At 46.4% G+C, this 22,460-nt stretch overlaps 1 protein-coding gene across 3 annotated transcripts in view; it reads right to left on the bottom strand.

Moving 5' to 3' along the window:
- The window catches only part of IQSEC3 (IQ motif and Sec7 domain ArfGEF 3), a 92,287-nt gene that overhangs the window by 31,735 nt on the left and 38,092 nt on the right, over positions 1-22,460 (bottom strand). For 2 of the 3 annotated variants that reach the window (XM_088055164.1, XM_005530538.2), the window contains exon 1: positions 1,795-1,929. Coding sequence is in view for 1 of the 3 variants with exons in the window: in XM_088055163.1 (XP_087911289.1) it covers positions 1,795-2,083; positions 17,545-17,625 (370 nt within the window). In the remaining 2 variants the exon portion in view is untranslated. Of the gene's footprint in view, positions 1-1,794; positions 2,084-17,544; positions 17,626-22,460 lie in introns of those variants that run through there. The other variant, XM_088055163.1, reaches the window with a different exon arrangement.

Here is a 22,460-nt window from a genome sequence, read left to right as displayed (position 1 = left end):
CTATTCCTTTATTACAAGTTCTGCTATAAGTAGGGTTCTACTGGGGCAGCACTGTGCAGGTCCTATCACCGTTATTCCCATTTAAGAAAACTACCTGATGAGTAAATTGATAGGAATACCTATAAAAACACATACTACAGTGCAAGAGGGGAAGAATTAGTACTCTTCACTGCCTGAAAATCCCCCCTCCCAGAGCTGGAGGCAATTCACTGAAGACATCAATGGGTCTGGAAGGGCACACAAATTGTAAGACCCCTTTGCTGTGAGAAAAGTGGTTTCACCAAGGAGATAGGCTCAGTCCCTGCAAGGTCAGTTCTGCAAGACAGCAGACATGAATGAACAATCAGCTAAACATGTCTCTCTTGTTCACATGCATCCAGGGCAGATTTGGCCTCTGCTGCAAGAACAATGACACAGCAACATGACCTGAAAGCTAAAATAACACAGGACAGACTCTCCCCAGGACAAACCAGAGCAGCTCTAGGATGTTGAGGATGCTAAGCCCATACATAGCAGTCAAGATGTGGCCCACCCTGAAGGTATGTCACATTAGCTTGTGAAGACAGTTCATTAGTCTCTCTTATTTTTTTCCTGGTGTGAGGCAAGAATTCTGTCTGAGTTGAGTATGCAGTACTTTGAGAAAGACTGAGCTAGGGAGCCAAGGCGTCTCTTTTGTTCAGAAGTCTATTGGGTCATTGATCTGACATGTATGTTTAGGGACAGCATCTGTGTCTTGAGGGAAATGGCAGAGAGATGTCCCAGAAGTAGCAGCTACTTCTGTGGAAACCTCATTAGCTGAGACCCTTCAGCTGCAATAGCACAGCTTCCACTGAACTCTCCCCCTGAACACAATCTGGACATTGTCACTAGGGTTTGCTTGTCCTCCTCACCTCACAGACTGCAGGGTCTGCATATCCTCGAGCCTCTGGCTGAGCTGCCTTCCCAGGGAAAAGGCACAAATCGTGCTTTAGGTTCTGTTTTGCACAACAACTCTCCTGGACTGTAATTTGCAGAGACAAGGAGGGAGGGGACACATTCCACCTGTGAGGGAGGAGGCCAGCTGCTTTTAGCCCCTGTCCCACTGTCTCCTGCTGGGAATCCATCAGAGATGGGCAAGCTTGTGCTCTGGAGCTAGGCTGTAGCCCCAGGCACAGAAGGCAAGGCTTGCAACTTCTAGAATGGAATCATTTTGTCTCAGCCTGGTAAACTTGCCTATCTCTTCAGTATCCTCCTCTGGGCTGAGGGCAGTGGTGGCAGCAGTGCACAAACATCGTGGTAGATGCTGTGCAGAACACTCAATGAGTAACCCCCACTTTCTCTTGAAAGTTCACACTAATGCAGAAGTGTGCTGGGGGCCTGCCCTGCATGATCCAAGATGCCAAGATGATTCTTGGAGACTCTCCCATGGGGGAGGTCATTCGGAACAACAAGTTGTTGGGAGCCCTACGGACACTGTAAGCTTGTGAGCAAGGCATACCCTTGGATGCTGCTGCTCTTGGCTGCCCATCTCTAAGCCTACACTCACAACTGGGTATCTAGGTCCATTTTGGACCACCGAATCCAGGCAATGAGGAGCAGACACCAGGAGGTTTGGGTGAAAGGGTGACTCAGTCACAGGTGGAGAAGCCACTTCCTCCATCAGCCTCTTGTAGCCAAAGGGCCGGTTAGGCAGGGCTAAAGCTCTAGGTGAACAAAAGGCTCATGTATTTGCTGAAAGTCATTCCACCACAGTGCAAATGCAGTCCCACCCGCCCCATCCCCTTCTCCCCCAGCCTGAGGAGGAAGCCTTGGTACCTGTTTATTCTTTAGGTCAAGGGAGAGCTCATAATCGGAGGCAGCCGCATGGGAACACGAGGCCGTCCCTTTGCTGCGCTGCACTCTCACTGGGGAGCCCGTGTGGTGGAGGCTCGCCTTCTGCACCAGAGGGGAACACCCCGCTGCCTGCTCTTCTTGGAGCTCCTCATGCTGGGCTTTTAGCGTCAGGGTGTCGGACCTGCCTTCCTGGCCACTCTGTCTGCCGGCCTCCTTCGGATCCTCCGTTTCACACCCGGCTTTCTTGCTTGTGGAACCGCTGGGATCGTCACTGTGAACAAAACGCAACGTTTCGCTTTTTTTATTTGTTTCTATTATATTTGATTTATGGTCATGTTTAGTGTTGCTCGCTATACTCGTTCCCTGAGCTGCGTTTTAAATGTCTGGGGAGTCTGGGGAGCACTGATCCTCCAGTGGTGGATCAGGACTGGAGGCTGATCCAGCCAAAGCTCTGATGCCTCCCTCTCTAAGGGCAGGCACCCCTGTAAGAACATCAATCCCGTGACTCCCCAAGCTGCCTGGTTGCCTCTGCTCCAGGTGCTGCAGCTGGAGGAGGTGAGAAGCCAAGGAGGGTGTCATGGCCTGTGGACACCTCTCCTGCCCTCTGGAGCAGCTGGCAATCACCCCTGTGCACTTGGTGCCTATTGCTCAGCATCTCTGCACGTCCTGAGTCCCACCTGGCATGGAGCTTGGATCCCAAGGAACCAGTTTTCCCTTGGAGTTCCTAAGGGCATGTGGGAAATGGGGCAGGGGGGGCTGAATGTTGCAGAGTTTCCAGAGAAACTCTCAGAGAGCTGAGACCATAAAGGGGCAGCAGAGCCAGCCAGCCCTGAGATCCTGACCCTTTAGAGTGTCTCCAACACTGCCAGAGCAGACTGCAGAGCTTCCATGAAGGAAGCTGCCTCTCTCTGACCCACAAATTGCTGTGCCACTGAGATCTTGAGAAAGGAAAGTTCTCTTTTCTCCTGTCAGCCAGAGCAGCAGCTGTGTGAATCCAGGGCCTGACAAGAGTGCACTCCAAGAGAGTTGATGTCTTGCTCCAGGCAGGATGGGATTAGCATATGTCTGATCCATTGAAGCGATGAGGAAATCTGTACTTAACCCCTCTTGCCAAGTATATTCCAAAATCATCTGATTTCAAACAAGATTTTGTTATTCGGGGGTTCTGTTTGAACCATGAGAGTGTTTGTTCATTGTTACCTTAGCCTCCTTCCTCTGGCTACGGGGAAATAATTTATGATTTCCAAGAGTGTGGAAGCCTACATGGACTCTGGCTGCTACAGCACCAGTTCCATCAGACACAGTTCCAGTGGTTTCCAAGGGATGAGCATTCAGCTGAGAGCAACATCCAGTTTAGAAACAATTACTACAGAACCAATGCATTTAATTTCACTGAAACCAAGGATGTGTATTGCCTCCCATACTTAAACACTATTGAATATTTTAATTCACTTCTGAAACATATCTCTTTCTCTTGGATTTGCTCCACATAAAACCAGTTCTGCTATCAACTAGACAATAAATCATTTTATGATTGGTGTTGATGTCAGAGCAAAAAGAGGGAAATTAGATATGATTTTATGTAGTGCCCAAATTACTTAGAAGCATTTAAGTCTTATTTTCAAAAGTGCTGTAAGCCCTTAAGAATTCAAATCTTCTAGCTGTAAATAGACTTTGCCTCCTAAGCCTCTGACCACTTTTGCACACTTACTAGTACTTTAAAAGGAAGTTTATTTTCTCCAACAGCAGCTTTTCTGTTCAACAGATAAACAATCAAATTTAGAAATATTCCCACAGTTTCTAAGAGGGCTCCAAATCTGATGAGCCAGTCACTACCACAACTTCAGAATTAAGAAAGATAAAGGATTAAAATTTAGAAAGTTTCTTCTTTTATACACATGCTTATAGCCATCACTTAGACTTAAAAAATAAATTCACAGAAGAAATCAGTCTCTTAAAGAAATGCTATATAACCAACTTTGTCAAAGCTTATTAAAATGGCATCTTTGCATGCTGATCAGTCAGGAAATACATTAAAATGAGGGATAAAACTGTTCTTTTATGTTGAACACCTTATCAAAATTTGCATTGTTCTATTCCTGATCCTACAATTTTTCCTACACTTGAAGTTATTTTTAACTCTTTACTTTTAATTCTTTCTCTCCTATGTTTATCCACATTGCAGGAAATCTTACTAAAGGACTTTTCCCCTACATGTTACACTGTAACATTTTTATGGGCAGCCCCTGTTCTATCCATTCTGATTTTAACCAGCAGAGCGGCAATTTTTATGCTCAGCCTAAGGGACGATCAGGTGACACAGATTTGATCACATTTTCATTGAAGCACATGGCAAAAGCTTCCCCAGCATTTCAGTTGGAGCTGGACTGTGCCCTATAAAGCTATTTCAGCATTCAGCAAGACACACACTCCAAATCACTCAGCTGAGTCAAGGCCACGGAGCCCAGTGTGCTACCCCAGACCTGCTTTAGGGCAGGGCACGGCCCGAGGCAGTCAGATGGAGAGCTCACCTTCCCCTGACTTCCCTTGGAGCCTGAATGGACTCCAGTTGCCAGCCAATATTCCCTGACATGATGGTCCTCTAAGCTGGCACATGTGCTTAGCTCAGTATTCCTGAGGACTGCTCTGGCTGGAGCACGGGGTGTGTGTAAGAGTTTGCAGCGCTCAGCCCCGCTGCTCTGCGAGGAGAACGTCACCTCTGGTGGGTGCATCTCTCCGCTTGGTTTTCTGTCACACACAGTGTAGAGACTGAGTGAGTAACATGCACAGTGACAGGATATCCTGCATCCACCACCAATATAGAAGTAAAAGCAGCAGGCTTTGTAGAATCAGACTAATCCAGACGGGGAGGGAAGGCTAGAGGTCTCTCCTCCAACACCCTGCTCAAAGAAGGGCCATTTTCAGAGGCAGATAAGGTTGATCTGGGCCTTTTCCAGGCAGCTCTTAAATATTTCCAGACATGAAGGTTCCCCAGGCTCTCTCCTCAGCCTGGAGCCATCAATCCCTGCCCCAGCAACACTGTAAGAGTGCTGGTCTCCAGCCCTGCCACAGGCTTTTCTTTATGCAGCCATGGACACGCTTGATCAGGACCCTGAAGACTGACTCCATAACTTGACCTCAGACTTGCCACATCACCACGGACCTACTGATGACTGAGCTGTGTCTGACCCTAGGTGCCCTCACCACACCCAGTTCTGACCCTGGCCAGTGAGGCACAGGGTGTTGGATCAATCCAAAATGCTCAAGAAGCCTCCTTGAACCTCCTTGGGCATTTAGGTTATTCCTCAAGGCACAGGAGGGCCCTAAGGCCGCAGGGATTATTCAGCCACAGATGTGTGAGAAGCACCATCCGCCCCAGCACTGCTCTCCCAGAGCATTACCGAGGGCCCTAAAGACTCTGTGCTGGGATCAGGACCCCAGCTCAGCACACATTCACACTAACCTTGCCTTCCCCCCCGCCATGCACGCTCCGAACCCAGTGGATACAGCCCTACAGAATGGATTGTGCCTGTGCATGGAATTTCCTCAGGGCCAAAATTCGCTCAAAATTACCAGGTACAATGGTTATGCAAAAAGGTCTAGCTGATCATACAGAAGGAAGCTGTGGCTGTGAGGTGTTACAAAAGTACTGTGGAGGCCAATCTTAGCTTTTTTTTTGTGCCCCTGTGTCACTCCAGGAGAATATACATGTTTCCCATGTATAACTTACCAAATGTCTTCTTCATGGTGTTCAAGGTTGGTGAGCAGGATTGTGACCTGTAACTGAGGCAAAGACTACCTGGACTAGTTGTGAAAGACCACAAAAATTTATGCATCCATTTCACAGTGCTCCTTGTGAGGATTTGTTGGCTCTCATACATATACTGTTCTTAAATTGCTGTAAGTGATTAATGGCCTGATTAATTGCCTCTCATGGCCTTAGATTTATATGAGGCTTCAAAGCTGCAGAGATGTCAGAATAAAAAACCCCTACAAAGAACCATATAGAGAACTAGAAAAAGAGTTCACTAGCTAATGCCAGTAGAATGGAATCCAGACCCCAAGGCTGCAAGAACCTGTGCTGCCTCTGTCTTTCCTAAGCTTTCCTGCTCAGGAAAAAAAAATAAACTGCTGACTTAGCAGGGTCCAAAGTGCCTTTTCAGTTTATTTCATCTCAGTGTTCCCTGAGGACACCCATGACATATGGTGAATAGGTTCATCAGAATTCAATGGAAAAAAAAAAAAAGAAAAAGGCTGAGACAGGCTTGGCAATGTATTATGGGATCTTTTCAAGGTTCAGAGATTTCTGACAAGCAGGGGGTCTGAGTGCAAAAGAATTTCTTCTGATTTGCTTATAAGTTCAAGTTTTAGGGTGATTTGGAGGCAATGCTCTCTGGGAGCCTGCTGAAACTGATGGAAGGCAAAAGTCTCTCCTGCCAGAAAGGCAGGGAACTTGGAACTTGATCTTAGCAAATCATTCCCTGCCAGCTAAGCTGCAGCTTTCTCAGACAGTATCCCCCAACAAAGACAAATATAGGAACAAGATTCTGATTTTGTCTACATTCACATAACACCTTGCAAAGCAGTGGCATCAAGCCATCTTCTTACACTAGTTTTACCCAGGAGGAATTCATGGTAATTAGCCAAGCTCGTTACCCATCCCAGAATATATTACTTATTTCATAAAAGGTCTGGCACGCACACCTGTAAAATAGATTTGACAGTATGGTACAGTAAATATATTGGGAATCAATTAAATTTAACATCCTTTAGCATGGACTGAACCAGGCAACATCTTTTCAGCATCACTTGAAGTGGTTTCAGTGAGATGTACATTAAGCAGACAGAAATGTAATAATACCAGCAAGAGCCTCCTGTCCCACAGGGACCAACATGCCAAAGTCAGGGCCTTCATTTCAGATTTAATCTTTAAACCTGATCCCCATGTGCTGTGTAATTCCCACATTGTTGTGCTGTTGTGCTTTTTGCTACAGAACAGCACTACAGGAACTAAATGTTTCTGAAGCAGCCCATGCCCTCCTGGTGCAAAGATGATTGTCCAGGATGGGCTGGCCTCCAGTCTGAGGGCTTGGCTGTCCATGACAGATTTCATCTACCACAGGACTAAGATCTCTGCTTTCCCAAGAGGACAGACAGGCTCCTCCAGCAGGTGCCTTGGAACAGCTAAGGCAGCTCTCGCTTCATGAGGTGTTCATGGTGCAGGGCTGGCCATGCTGGGTGCTGTGGGTTGCTGTCAGAGCTCTTTTCTCGTAGTTCCTACACGGGTCTGGATGACACCTCAGAATGGCACTTGGGCCACCTCTCTGGCACACCTCTCTTTCCTCTTCCCATCCATGGCTCCTGTTTCACCAGCTGCAGAGCACAAGGCTCAGCTGAGGAAGCGGGGCCCTTTCTGAGCTGCCTGTCACAGCTCGGGGCTTGGCACCCCGGGCTGGTTGCTGTGCTGTCTCTGCAGGTTAGACACAAGCCCCACAGCCTGGCACTGCAGACCACGTTACTTTTGGCTGCTTTGGACAGGGCACCTGTGCTTCACTGAGGTGTGAAGAGCACCAAGTGGACACTGAAGGCGTAGAAGGTCCTCCTCTGCAGGGTTTAATTACTTTTAATTTAACCCCAGACCTTTCTTGCCTCTGCAATGTTTGGTAAACACGACCTTTTAGAGAAGGAAAAAGCAGATGGCACCCTGCATTAGTGTAACTGCCCGCTCAGCACCCCAGGAAAGAGAAACTTGGCTTCTCAGCAGCAGTCTTTCTGCCACTTTGAGTCAGATCTCTTGGCTCCTCATCCCTGAGGCAGGTTTGAACATCACCAAATTTGCTGACAAAAGCCTGCCGGTGCAATCATGCAGAAGATAGAATTTCACTGCTAAAATGAGATTAGTTCAGGGCTGGGAGGCAGCAGAGTCTCTACAAGGCAAGGAAAGCTTGCATGTCCCTCAGCTCATTGCTCTCCCAATCCAGCAGCGTGCTGTGTGAGGGACATGGCTCTTGGCAAGGGCTTCTGCAGCCTTCTTTTTCTACCTGCTGTGGTGGACTCTAGGTTGGACTGCACCTCTGGGCTCCTTCCTAAAGGACCAGGGTAATTGATTGGTGAAGGCAGTGGGTGAGCCTCTTCACAGGTAGATCTTGGTGTAACTCAGATGAATTTTGTTTATATTCTCAAGTCACTGCTTGTGTCAAACCAAACAGAAAGAAGATTTGTTCTCCTCAACATAAGGAGGAACACAGCTATAAATCATCATCCTCTTCAATACAGACAATCCAAACAGCTTTCACCACCTTTATCCAGATTTTAACTGCCACTGTGTTCAGATCTAGAGGCTTGCACCACCCTTTGGCTGAAGACCAAGATAGAAACAGCATGGTTAGCATTCCTTCCTCCTTTCCCCAATGTAGTGACCACCCCCACAGCCTTATGCAGTAGGCACAAAGCTCCACTTTTCCAGTTTTGTACCTATTTTGTCTCTGCTGCTTAACTTACACTGACCCACTTCATGTCACATTTCTTCCCTGAGGCCCCATTTCTTTTTCTATCTTTTTTTCACTCCCATTTGGAAAACAGGATGACTTAGCAGCTTACACATTCGGTCACATAAGCTCTTGTTTCCCTATGGCACCTCAACTTTTCTTATCTATGAGGGATGGAAATTCTTCCTACCCCTTATTCTCTGCACTCAGACACAGAACTTCTGGGGCAAGATCATAAAAAACCCATGAAGTTTGCCTAGACTCAACCAATTGTTGTTGAGCAATATCTTGGTTGGTGTTACAAATGGCTTTATTCCAGTGGATTGCACCTTCCTCAGCAGAGGATCTAGTCCAATATGCTCTGTTTTAGGACCCTCTGTAACATCCTTATCAGATCCAGTTACAGATCTGATATTACAGTTACAGAGATATTTTTCACAACAGCATTCTGCACCATTCTGCTTTGTGCATCTCGACCTACCGCTCTCACATTGGTGGATCCTGGGAGATTACAGGAATTGGTTATATTTTGCCAATCACCTACGGAGGCATGTGAGAAGAAAGCACTAGCAGTGTTTACATAGGGTAGCCTATGCCCATCTTCCCTCTTTCTGCAAAAGAGGGAATGACAGAGATTGCAGTCAACCCAGAGACACAAACAGTAACAGCATCATAAGCTGCTTGCAGGAAAGCAGCACCGTACCAGTGTGAGACACAGCAAAAGGTGACACAGGGCTCTAATCACCAGGCAATTAGCTTCCAGTGGGATGATGGTACAATCTGTGTGTGTCTACAGAATGGAGGTGCCCAGCAGAAGTGGTTAAAAGTTAGTGGAACACACTTCCAAGTGATTAGAATTAGGCCAGAATTAGGTTTCACAGTGTCACAAGAAAAATCTCACTGAACTCAGATCCTGTTTATGACACTTTTATTCAGGATTATGTTTTCTCACAGAAGATGGAGTAGTCTCCAGCTATTCTGCAGTTGAGATGACAGTCCAAATTTTTTTGCACGCACCCCCTTAGCTATCTACTTCTGTTTGCAGAACTCAGAGTGGCCTGAGCAGCTGTACAGTGTTCCCCTCTTCAGCATTTCAGACTCTTCAGTTCTTCCTGCAGCATATTAAAATCTGCCAGGGCCATATGCAGAAGAAGGAATTCTAGTGCACAGAGATGTTTTTCCAAAGGGAGAGCTTAGTGTATCTGAGCACAGAGCCTGTCCCATAGGGGTGACCAGAAGACGAACCCTCATAGGAATGAGTTAGTGTTGCAGAGCACCAAAAAGACAAAAGCCTTTGGATTGACATCACACTGCAAGAAAATGTGTAATGAAAGGCCATAGTCTCATTGTGTCACTGCCAAAGAATGCTGGCATGAACAGGATTATTCCAGCCAAGGGACCTGCTCATTTATCTCCTGCTCATGTGTTCTTGTTCCCTGCAGTTCCTTCTTTCATTTACACTGCTTTTTATCTTCCTGCTTTTCCTGCTCCTTCTCTCCTGTTATTCTTCTTCTCTGTATGGTATGTTTGCCATCCATTTTCCTTACAGTAGCACTGTTACACTTGTTGGGATGAGTATCTCTCCCTTTCTTTCTCCTTGACTCGTTTTTCCATCTCTTTGCCCTGTCTGTCTCTGCCTTGTAAGCCATTAACAAGCATGTGGACAGAGGGTCCACAGAAACCACCTGTTCAGTTCAACAGAGCACATCTTGGTGTACAAAAGGTCTGGAATGGCTCCATTTCAGGGGTGGGTGCATGTTGGCTGATGCAGATCAGGTCAGATGATACTAGCAGAGGATTAGGATGAATGGTGTGAGCTCCACCACAGTCCATCTGCCATTACTTTACCAAGCATTTGAGCCCTTTTTCTAGTGCTAGATAAGAGAGTGATTTCCAAGGCTGGCACAGCTTCTTCCCATGCATGTAGCATTTTCATACAGAAAACACAGGACAGAGCAGGTGTTTATGTTGCATCCCCCTGGGTACCACAAAGTTGCCATGGTATGGGCAAGAAATTTTTTGCAGTATAGGAGAAGGAACATGAGGATCATCTGCAAGCCAGAGTGAATTGCCTGGTAATAATGCTACTAATTGATCTCAACAGCTATTGAAAGTGGCTCCCACAGCTGTAAAGTTGGCTGTGATTGATCCTCTTTCACACATCATGGCCCAAGAAACAGCAAGTACTGACTGGCACAGGTGGGAAAAAAGCACTTGAACCTAAGTCTAGATTCCTCTAGGCAGGACTCACATAAGCGACAGAAGCAACAGGAGAAAATAAAGAGCTGGAAGAACATGTGGCCAGGCAATGGCTGGATACAGCTTCAGGCTCTCAGAAAATGTGTCTGAGATGGGTATCTTTGCAGTTTCAAAATAGGACACTTCAAGTGTGTTTTCTTCAGCCTCTCTCTCCTAGCATCTTCCACCTTCCTGAAGAAAGGTTGATAGAGGCAAGCAAAGCAACCAACGTGACAGGAAGACTCCAGATTCCACCAGAAATATTTTTTTTTTCCTGTTGAAGAGCCAATCTATTCCTCACTTTAATTCCCCACCCTCATGTTCTCCACACTTGCCTGAAAGTAGCTGCACCAGCTGTTGGAGGGAAATGCCTGTGTGGGAGAGAATGCCAAAATGTCCTGGTGGAGCTTCTTTACAGGACAGAGACGATGCATCTGAAACTGACCTCCTGTTTCTTTGGATGCTTCCAGAAAGAGCCATTCCTCCCAGGTCTTAGTACCAGAAGATTTCCCAACTATACCTCCCTGCAAGAGATTCCCAAGGTTGTTGGTAACTATGATGTTAAGAATGTATTCTAAAATATTTTTTGCTTATAATTCTAAGTGTTTCTGTATTTGCCCTAAAACTACATTCACTAAACATCTTTGTGAGTCTGGACTTAGGCTCCTGCAAAGCAACTGAAGCTGCTAATCCTCAGTGTAGAAAACACACATAAAAAGTGAGGAATCTGCTCACTCCCAAGCTTAGGAAGGGTTCAAATCTGGGTCTAGACATTGCTCATGGCCCACATTCCTGTGTCAGACTGAACTCAAAAGTCTGAAAACTGTGAGCTGGGGGAATATTTATGTGAACTTTGCTGACCCATCTCTGCCTGGTTCGCAGCTTCCCCGCAACCTCCAGTGGTACTATCTGGAACAGGATTATTAAGTCTACGGGGAGGGAAGAATAAGAGATGAGCTGTTAAGAAGCAATAAAAAAAACAACAACTTCTCTTCATGTCCATGACCTCAATAAGGAAAAGAAATGAGCAGCACAAACAGGATGTGCTAGCAAAGCAGAAATGTTGCTCAAACTTACATGTGTTTTCAAAAGCAGTGCTCTGGAGGACTTTGCGGGGAGTGAAAGAAGTCAGACTCATGAGCTTTGTGTATGGTCACTTGTCCTTAGAGTACACAAGACCATGGATGTAGAGGCTTGCTTTGCACTGGCATGTCCACATCCTGTTAAGATTGACCTGGAGTCTTCTTCATTAAGAATCAGAGAAGAATTCAGACTCCATGGTCCACTAATTGCAGGAACATGCACTTGACACTGCCAGCTGGGGGCCAATTAGACACAGTTGTTGGACTTCTTTAAGTGGAAGATTATAGATCTGATTTGATACAGACTAGAATCATCATAATGCTTCACACCTGAGCCAAAGGCACAGAGCAGCTCTGAGCTGAGACGAAGCACTGACCTCCAGTTTCTATATACAATATCCCGCCAGCAATCCTAAATCAGAAATTAGAATTTCCCATTTCATGAACTGGATTTGCATTTGTCCTGTCAGGCAAGGTCAATCTTTCACAAGTTTGGATAAAATGTTGAGTAGCTCAGTTGTTTAACTATAATGCTTAAAGGGTGATGGATACTGATGGAAAATCATCACTCTCCACCTGTTTATTAAGGTACTTCAATAAAGTCCAGAGTGAGCATCCACTGGGTGAGTGGTTCAGTTCTCAACAACTTCATGGGCCTCAGTCTTAAGGGACATTGCAATCACAACCCAAACAAGGTCTTGGGAATTTCTCAGATTTTGTTAGAGAACCTAAAGTTACCCAAGGGCAAAGTGAGAGCTCCACTGGAAGGAGAGACGCTCCTGGGCTACAGCAGTGAGGATTCAAAGAGGGACATGATACTGTGACTGTGCAATGGATAAAGTTCATGTGCCAACACCTTCTGACAGGACTTCAGAGGACAAAGAAGAAATGCATGTTCAGTGGAAACAGAATATTCAGGTAAAGAGACATGAAGAGTCAGAGATGTCCAGAAGTAAGTGAAATCAGATTTTGGGCTTTAAGCATGTGTTGCTGAGGGTGCAGCATACTCATGCAGCTCAGAGAGCTATCAAGATAGATATTTGAAGGTTTGGTTTGGACAAACTGTCAAAAATCTGTCCATCCACTTACAAGCCTCCCACATATAAAAATGGAGCAACCAGCACCAAGGGCTTCCTCCAGTAAGAACACACATTTCCACTTCAGTACTTTGGTAAGTCACAAGTGGGATGAGAAAGAATTTCTCCAGAAATGCAAGGAAGGCTGGCTTGGAGAAGTAGCCAGTGGTTCACATGTCTCCTTACCACTAACTGGTGCCAGGAAGCAGCCAACCTGTTACGGTGACTAATTCAGCAGGCACTTTAGAAATGAGTCCACAATGGTTCAAAGTTTAAATTATACTGAGTTATAATTTCATTGGTCCACAATCATGAAGTAAACACTTCATAAATTAGTGGCACTAATCATGTTTTAACCTGATCTAACTGGCAGTCTCCCTACTGGAAAGTGTGGAAAATATGAACAGAGCTTGCCCAACTTTTCCAAAGATGTTTCAGATCCTAGCCCTTCTTCCAAGTACACATCCAAGCCCTTCCAGAAGGCTGCTCTCTCTTCCTGAGGGAACTCTGTCTCCCTTGCCTTAAAAGCAGGTCAGGTCTCATCTGCACTTCTACAATGCTTAGGCACTGCAGTGCTATTCCCAAGTCCATTGCCAAAGCAGACCTGCCTCTGATGCTTAAAGTTTTCTGTAGAACTTTTCCCATCACAGGAGGAGAGGTGATTTTCTGCTGATTTCCTATTCAGCACCACAGAGGCAGACTCCGAAAAGCCTATGAAAGGCAACTGAATGAATATACTGTTCCCTCCAATTGTGACTCCACCATTTCCTCTCATTACTCTAATAGAAACAAATCTTTCTCATCTCAGCCCTATTACCTCACACAAAGGAAAATGGTATGTAATCCTGTTAGAACTGTGCTGCTGCTGGACACATTTTAAGGTCATTGTTCTGGGATGCAGTCTCCACTCTGTGACTGGGAGAAGTGGGAAATGCAATTACTAGGCTATTCAAATCCCTAGAATGAAACCCTGCCATTAACAGGCAAAAGCCAGAGAGAAAAAGAGCCGTTGCTTTATGAAATTACAGGGTTTGGCTAAATTAGAGTCTAATCAGCACCTCAGTAAAGGAGCAGGGTTAGCTCCTACTGCCATCCCTGGAGTTTCTTCATGTCACTCAACCTGATATTTGGCATCCCCAATGGAAACCCAACCTGCAAGATGGCTTATGGTCATGAAGCCGGCGGTCTACAAGTCCAGCGGAAACAATGGTGAAGGATTTATTCCGTCCTTTGACACGGGAAAGCCCTTAGAGTTCAGGAACAGAAATCTGCCTGCTGCTGCCATCACCTCATCCTGTACTTTGGCTCTGAGCTTTTTGGCAGAATCTGGGATCAAATCTGTCTGTTAATATTCATGGCCTACAGCACCAGTTTTGCTAATTGCTGGTGCAACCCAGCTAAGCAGCCAGGTGGGAAATTTGCATTGCTAAACTCATAGAGCTGCAACTTCCCCACAAGGAATTCACACACTGGAGAAAAGAAGGGGGCTAGCTCTGCTTGTGGCAGTCAGTGAAGCAAAGCAGAACAAGATGAGTGGGAATAATCTCAACCACCTCATTGAGTTGGCTTCTGTTGAGTGGTTAGACACTGACATGTTCCTAATCACTCCCATCCATGTGAAGCCAAGGCATTTTTGACTGGCAGCAAAGAAGGAGTGAGAAATCTTGCAGAGAAGTGTTAGGGAAGAACACACAAGAACAGCAATGACCATCACAAACCACAAGCACAGACAAACTTTTGTCCCAGATTGTTCCTGGCAGGCAACCTCCAACTGTTATTCCCTGCATTTGCTTCTCCTCCTGCCCCTCTCTTGAGCTGTATGGCTGCTCCTGCTGGTCTCTCCTGCAGTCAGACAGACACTCATCTCACTGTTTTGATGTCCCTCCTTCTCTGCTGTGTTTTTTCCCAGTCTCCCAAGGGATTCCTGTCCCACAAGATGAGTCTGGTCTCCTGCTGAAAACAGAACCGTTCTTGCAGGTCCCAGACAGAAGGGATATGGGCTGAGGGACAGTTCCTGCTAGAGGAGAAAGCAGCTGATCACCACTGGAGTCTCCAAGTCCCTTGAAGAGCTGAGAGTCACTTCCCTGTTTATGCTCTTTATTAGTCCCTATTCTCTTTAATCGGCTTAGACTGATGAGCCGAGGCAGCGGTAGGGATCAGCTGGGCTGTTTAATTAAAGGATTGCAGCTCAGCCTTGCAGTTTGGGGGTTTGTGTAAATGAGCTGCAAGTACATTATTTAATCTGCTGTGCAGAGAGGAGTTGGGGCATTAATGAAGCAAACTCTAATTAAAACTAGATGGCTGATGGTTATTAGTGGCATCAGTTCTGACAGGATTTATCTCATTTAGGGAAACCATCAGGAAGGGGAAAAGAGAGAATAAACCCGAGCCGGTCTATCAGAATTCACAGCAGCACCACTTGTGACTGGCTGTCCATTCGGTGGGACTCGAAGAGCTGCACAGGGAGCCCCTATGTACCAGGCTCTCCCACCAGGAGCCCTGATGAGCTTATTTAGGGACATGCTTGGCTCACCCAGGAACTGATTGCCTATTCAGGCTATCTGACCCACATATTTCAGTCTTGATTGACTTTTGTTCTGCCTTGGTTCAATGGGGAACCTGTTCCTGATTTGAGCAAGGTGACAGACTCTGTAAATGATATGATGAGCTTCTCCTAGAAGCCTACTGAGCCATTCCAGAACACCATATGGGCATCAGCTCCATGCTGACTCTGTGTTTTTCCCTCTCTGACATACTTTTTCCTTCCTCACTGCATTGTATATGTGGCTTTGGACATGAAGGAAGCCCATGGCTGATTGCAGGACCTGGCAGAGACTAGGAGATGTTTAATGGCAAGCATAAAGCTAAATAGTGAGTTTAATAACTCTCTGTGCCTGTTTCTCACCTTCAAATAGCCATGATGGCTTCAACCATCTTTATCTCTGCATAGAATATTGTGTCACACACAGACGGATTCAGGACTGCTGCTGGGGTCTAGAGGCATTAGAAATGGCAAGGACACAAGAAAGACTGAGGAAAAATGTAAGGAATACATGAGGCTTGCAGTGTGGGACAAGCTACCAAAGGCATCAGATGGATAGGCACAGATCGGTACAGGAAGCCCAGATGCAACATGCTACAGGGGCCATTGTCATTCATCCCCAGTTCAGGATTCCCTGGCTCAGACTCATCTTCGGATGCAACTTGCCAAAGTTGTTAAATTACTGAAACAGGTGATCACTCCTTCAATTTACCTGTCAAATCCCAGCAGAAGGAGGGCAGACAAACTCAGGCTCAAGGGATATGCAGTGCCTTTGGGAGTCAGTAGGACAAAAGGATGGCCTGATAAATTACATGACAAAAGTGATCCTAGAGCTTAAGATTGTATGACTGACAGCCTTGTAGAATAAGAACACTCTAGAAACTAAGGGATCTGATCAGGAATTAGATGGAGGCTGGAACAAGAATGGGGCAGGGTCAAGGATGAGGGTATAAAGATAGAACACTATGGCAAAACTGATCCTTAGTTCTAGACAAACTAGAGCACTTAAACAAAACTCTCTCACTCCAGAAATGTAAGGGAGAGGTGGCTTTCCCTACCACAGAAATCTCCGTGGTCACGTCCTATGCTGTCTCCTTTTCCTTGCCAGCATCTCCTCATCTGCCATGCCAGGGCTGTCATGCAAACTTTGCCAATGCCTGAAAGCCCTCAGCACAGACTGATCATGGGTGTTAACCCTTCCATCTTCATACACAAATGGGCAAGAGAGGCTCTGCTTCTTTACCCTGTCTCCAAGTGTGGCCAAATCCTACTTTTGAGCATACACACCCACCCACCCCTGTTCTCTTCACACTTTTTCTCAGCAGGAAATCAGAAACCACAGTCTGCTCCAGTGAGTAGAACAAGAGAAATATAATTTTAAAAATGCAGTAGCCTCACTACTGCAATTCAGCTGCTCAGTTCTGTTCAGAGCCCTGCTAGTGACTCAGGCTTTTTACATGGGTGCCAAAGGTCAGATGTAAAAGTCTAGCAGTGTGATGAGAGAAATCTTTAAAGAGATACCTCTTTGCTGTTGTCAGAAGGGTGATGAGGCCTGGAAGAACAGAGTAGATCTCTGAGAGGTAGGGGTGGGAAGTCGTGAGAGGGGAAGGAGATGGCAAGAACAGAGGGACAAGGCCAAGGGTGGAAGCTAAATGCAGTATATGCATCTCAAGTACCTCTGAAGCTCTTTGGACCCCTTGGTCTTGGCACAGACATCTTTCACTGATGAGGAAGAGCTGAGAACTGCTGCTGTCCCTACACTAGGCTGTACTGGATACAAGCTGGTGATAGTTAATTGTACCTGCCTATAGCTGTTCTTCACTGGCAAGCTCACAACATTTGACACAGGTAAAAATGCTCCCCTCACCCTGTCTCAAGGTGTGAGACAGAACCCTGAGTTTTTCAGGCGACTTTTGCTGTACTTTAAATGTTATGGTGTGTGCTTCCGGGAAGCTCAGAGCGTGAGATAAATAATTTGAAGAGTGAAGCAGTGTGTGTGTCATACAGTAAGAAAAGATACAAGTATGAATGTGGGTCAATGAAAGTGGATGTTTGAAGATAGGCTGAGAAAACATTTTGTGTGCGTGAGTGGAGACCAGGGGGGTTTGCAGGCAATTACACAACGGTACAAACAGTAATCTCTGGGAGGGAAAAGAGAGGGACAGCAATGCTGGGAACATGGATGTAGGGGAGGATGGAGGAGGATTGGCATGTGTAACATGTGAGTTTTGTCTGGAGCAGGAAGATCAGTGATGGATGATAAAGATGTAGAGAAAATAAAGGTCTTGCTGGCAAGCATTTCCCACCTTGGTGAGGAGTCTGGAGATGAAGGCTTCTGCTCTGCATCAGCTGCTGGGCAACAGAACTGGTGTAAAACAGTTTCATTCCTGTAAGAAAAAACAAACCACAGTGGGTCAGTGTTCACTTCACTCAGCAGAAAGCTCAAGGGAGAATGCCTTTTAGAATTGTTCCAAGGGGACAGTGACTCCCAGTGATACTGAAAGAGTAATCTAATAACATGAATATTTTTTACTCCAAGAGAGAATGGGGCTGCCAGTCCTATTCCCTTACCTCACCTGTTCTGCTGCTGATGTCAACTTATGGAGAAGGGGGAAAAAGTACACAAACCAAAAGTCTTCCTTCTAGCAGCATTTGTTCCACAATACCATACATTTAATGAAAACCAGTTTTGTCTGTCTTTAATTCTATGTCTTTTGGGTCAGAAACATGTCCTTAAATGTGTACGTTTCCTATACATTACAAAGTAGTTGATTTTTTCTTATCAGTGTCTAAATTACCTCTTCAGACATTTCTTGTGAGGCCTCCCTAGAGCACAGAAATGGCCTCAGCACATCACTGCTGGGCATTACCAGGAACAGTAGTGGAGAACTGACAGGACAAGGACAAGTAGAGGGACTAAAACCATGACAAGAGAAAGAGATCATAGAAGAGAAAAGGAAAGCCCTAAGAAGTAACCAACTTGAGCAAAACAGGAAAACTAAACACTAAAAATGTGTTTATTAGCTAAGAAAGGGAAAAGAGTTAATCCAAAGTGAGAAATCCTAGTGTTAAAGAAATTTTAGACACTGGGCTCTTGTTTACCATTAGATAGGTTTATTGCAAGAAATCAATTCCAGTATTTGGTATCTTGAGCTTGATGCCTCAAAAAAGAGACCCCAAACAAAGAAATCCCTGGACAATTACACCCTTACGACATAAACTCCCCACACATCATGTGACAGTCCAGATCAACAGCGTTACTGGGATCTGGGGTCTCCTTGTTCCTCATTGCTTTGGTGTTTTGTTACCAAGTGGTTGCCACTCGTTCCTCTTCATATCCTCCTTAAATAAATTTCAGTGGAGGTTTTGATCAGTTCTGTAGTCAGTGTGGCTTGGTTTGAAAGACAGTTGTCTGCCAAAGAAGGTGGGAGCCTCCCTTGGAATGGAGAATATGACCTCCTTCCATCTGAATTATTCTAACTTTGACCTTGAGGGGCTTTCAGCCAAAGACACGGGGAAAGGACTAGCAGCAGTCCTTTCCTAGCGAGCACGTGTACAAGGTGGTGTGGCAGGGGCTCCATCCCCTCCCCGGCACACCCAGCCCCGGGAGCCCCTCACACTCCATCCCCTCACACTCCATCCCCTCCCAGGCACACCCAGCCCCGGGAGCCCCTCACACTCCATCCCCTCACACTCCATCCCCTCCCAGGCACACCCAGCCCCGGGAGCCCCTCACACTCCATCCCCTCACACTCCATCCCCTCCCCGGCACACCCAGCCCGGGAGCCGCTCACACTCCATCCCCTCACACTCCATCCCCTCCCAGGCACACCCAGCCCGGGAGCCCCTCACACTCCATCCCCTCACACTCCATCCCCTCCCAGGCACACCCAGCCCGGGAGCCCCTCACACTCCGGGCACTTTCCCCACGCTGCAGTTCCCGGCGCGGCCGCGGCGGGCGGGAAGGCGGGCAGTGCTCGGCGCCTGCAGGGGGCGCTGTCGCCGTGGCCCTCACGCTGTGAGGGCGGGAGGGCCGGATGGCGAGGACGGGCTGCAGCAGGAATTTCACGGCTGGAATGGCAGGGCAGGCTGAGCCGGGGCAGCAACCGAGAGGTAGCAGAAACTCAGCAGCTGTGGCAGGAGCCACGGTGTCCCACCATGTAGGTAGTGTGTGGCTACAGTGTACCAAAAAATCCAGAGCAGTGCTGCTCCCCTGGTGAAGCTTCAGGCCATTTCCTCTGGTCTTGCCACCTGTTACCGGAGAGAAGTGACCAACCCTACCCGGCTACAACTTCCTTTCAGGGAGTTGTAGAGAGTGATCTCTCCTCTGCCTCCCTTTCTCCAGTGCCCTCAGCTGCTCCTCGTAAGACTTGTGCTTCAGAGCCTTCAACAACTATAGACAAAAAAATTCCAGAGCAGTGGTAGAAACACTGCAGGGCTGGGCAGCTGCAGCCTGGCTCCTGAACATGGCTGGGAGAGGCTCCCTTGGAGGGAAAAAGGGCTTGGGGTCCCAGGGTTTTCCCTGAGCTGGGGGTGAAGGGTCCTTTATTAATGAGGCATGGTGTTAATAAGGTCCCAGTGCGATGGCCATCCCCACAAGCAGAGCTCCACTCGCTGTAAGAGAAGGCAGCAGGAGTTGAAGCCTCACAGTGGTGGTGAATTCTCCCCACGGGGACAGTAGCCTGATTCCCCTCCGATGCCGACAGTGAGAGAGACTGAGCAAGTGGTGGGATTGTATTTGAGTCTATATTCAAGCAAGCTCACACAAATACTCCAGCTCCTACATCCTATCACATTGCTCATTTACAAAGAATAATTTATATTGAAAAAGACCCTTAAGATCATTGAGTCTGACCATTACCCAACACAGCCAAGCGCACCACTAAACCATGTCCCTAACCACCACATCTACATGTCTTTTAACTAACTTCAGGGATGGTGACTTCACCACTTTCCTTGGAGGCCTGATCCAATGCCTGACCACTCCTTCAGCAAAGAAATTTTTCCTAATAACTAATCTAAACCTCCCCTGGTGCAACTTCAGGCCATTTCCTCTGGTCTTGCCACCTGTTACCGGGGAGAAGTGACCAACCCCATCTGGCTACTACTGCCTTTCAGGGAGTTGTAGAGAGTGATAAGGTCCCTCCTCAGCCTCCCTTTCTCCAGTGCCCTCAGATGCTCTTCGTAAGACTTGTGCTTCAGAGCCTTCAGCAATGATAAACAAATAGAATCTTTAGAACAATGGACACCCCACATTTCAGCCATTTCTAATTCAAGCATTTACCTAAATGAACTACTCTGTTCTCTGCTTTTATTCAAATAACAGATTCACAACTTCAATTCCTAATTGCACACAAAGAAAGCAAACAAGAGGGAGGGGAAACATAGGGAAAAAGAGGAAGGAACAAGGATGGACAAAAACCAGAGAAATAGAAACTTGTATATAGATGAGATGCCTTGCTAGTTAATTATCATGGTAGAAACACAAAGAAAAGTAAAAGGGAAACTGGGAAAGGAAGAGTGATGTGAAGTTTCAGGACTTCAGGCTTAGTCTGCTGTGGACATTTTAAGAAAAAAACATCTCCCAGATTCTCATCAGAGTGGGCACACTCTGAGCACTGCAGCTGCAGTCAGCTCTTGACTTTTCTCGCAATTTCTTATGTGTGCTCAGCACCAGCGTTGGTTGTTTTCTGCTGAAACCAGAGTTGTCTTGAACCTCTGAGATCCTAAGATCTCTGGAATAGTTGTGCCCCTTACTACTATCAGATGCTGAGCATGCTCAAAGGCAGAAATCTGCCTCCAGGCCATGACTCTCATGGAAAATCCACCAGGGAGGGGGTGAGGAGCAGATACTGCCTGCAAATGGGTATTCCAAGCCTATGCTGAAAGGTCTTCCTGTGACTTGAAGCAGGGAAGGGTATCTTATTATTCCTATTAAATCCAAATTCCCCAAATGCCCAGGAGAAGTTGGAGTTCTGGTGCTGTTTGCTCTCTTCTTTTACAGCTTGCTTCTCCTCTTTTGTGCTCCTCGGGCATACACCACAGGGACTGACACCTTGAGACCACTCCTGTTTGTTTTCCTCTTTCTTTCCATCTCTTGATCCTGTACATATCTGATATTTTCCAAATCCACACCCTCACTTATGCATCATAGCACCCGGACAGGAGCAGGGAGAGGGTTAACCTGTGGAGGAAGATGACCCATTCCCACCTGAAGAGGTTGTGTGTTAATTCTTATCAGGACAAAGCAGTTCTAATCTGGGTGCAAAAGGCAAATATCCTAGAGCCTCACTGCCACTTCAAAGCCTCAAGGAAGTGCTCCAGGAAAGCAACTGTCTTCCTAATGCTGTGAAGTCTTCAGGTAAGATGTTATTTTTGTTGCTGTGATTCAAGAGGTGCTTGTCAGTGTTGTAGTGTCTGATGGCTACCCAGATTTTATCCTCCTGTAGTGTTGTCAGCCTTTGCAAGTTTGAGGTTTGAAGTGAGCCTTGAGATATTTACTATCTGTCATAGGTCAGGGTAATACTTTTGATGGTGGTTTGTTTTTTGGTTTTGTTTTTTTTTTCTTTTCCTTTCTATGCTGCCTTTGTGTTGTGTTTTAAAACAAATTTTACTTCATAAGCCAGAAAGGCTATATAACTTGAATGTGTGGCCTCTGAGTTAAACCCTAGAAAGCGTGAGTCTTGTTTTCACCTTTGAAAAACAGGGAGGGAAGCAGTGTAACTTCACTATTACTTTGGGGTGTGAATCTGTAATTTTGTTTCTTTTTAAATACTTCTGGTAGGTGGCAATGGTCGACCAATTAAAAGGGCAGATTCAGGGCTTGCTTTTTTGCCCGCATTTTCCTGTACATCCTCTGCTTTGCCTTCCTCAAACCATTGCAGAGACTGAAATTAAGCACACACTATCATAGGCAGATCAGGCAGGTGACTGTGGAGATAATTTTTCCCCATCTGCTAGGATACTGCTGAACTGCTCTGTTTCCAATTTATTGCACTAAAAATAAACAAATTATTATCTCTTGGGCTGTACACTGATAAAAGCTTGGAAGAGAAAACCAGCAAGAAGAAAAGGTGCTCTGGGTGAGTTGGATGGCACAAGAGAGGAAGGGGTTGAGGGAGAAGAGGAGGAGGAGGAGGCATGCTGGGGTAGTTGCTGCCAGCACTGTGAGACCAGTGTGTGGAGGGGCAGCAGAGGACAAGGGCAAGCACGGATGCAAAGG

The sequence above is a fragment of the Pseudopodoces humilis genome, chromosome 5 (assembly GCF_049639895.1).
Source record: "Pseudopodoces humilis isolate 2021_Gansu_Grassland_sample_001 chromosome 5, ASM4963989v1, whole genome shotgun sequence".
In the NCBI taxonomy this organism is placed as follows: domain Eukaryota; kingdom Metazoa; phylum Chordata; class Aves; order Passeriformes; family Paridae; genus Pseudopodoces; species Pseudopodoces humilis.
This window is presented reverse-complemented; position numbering and strand designations above follow the sequence as displayed.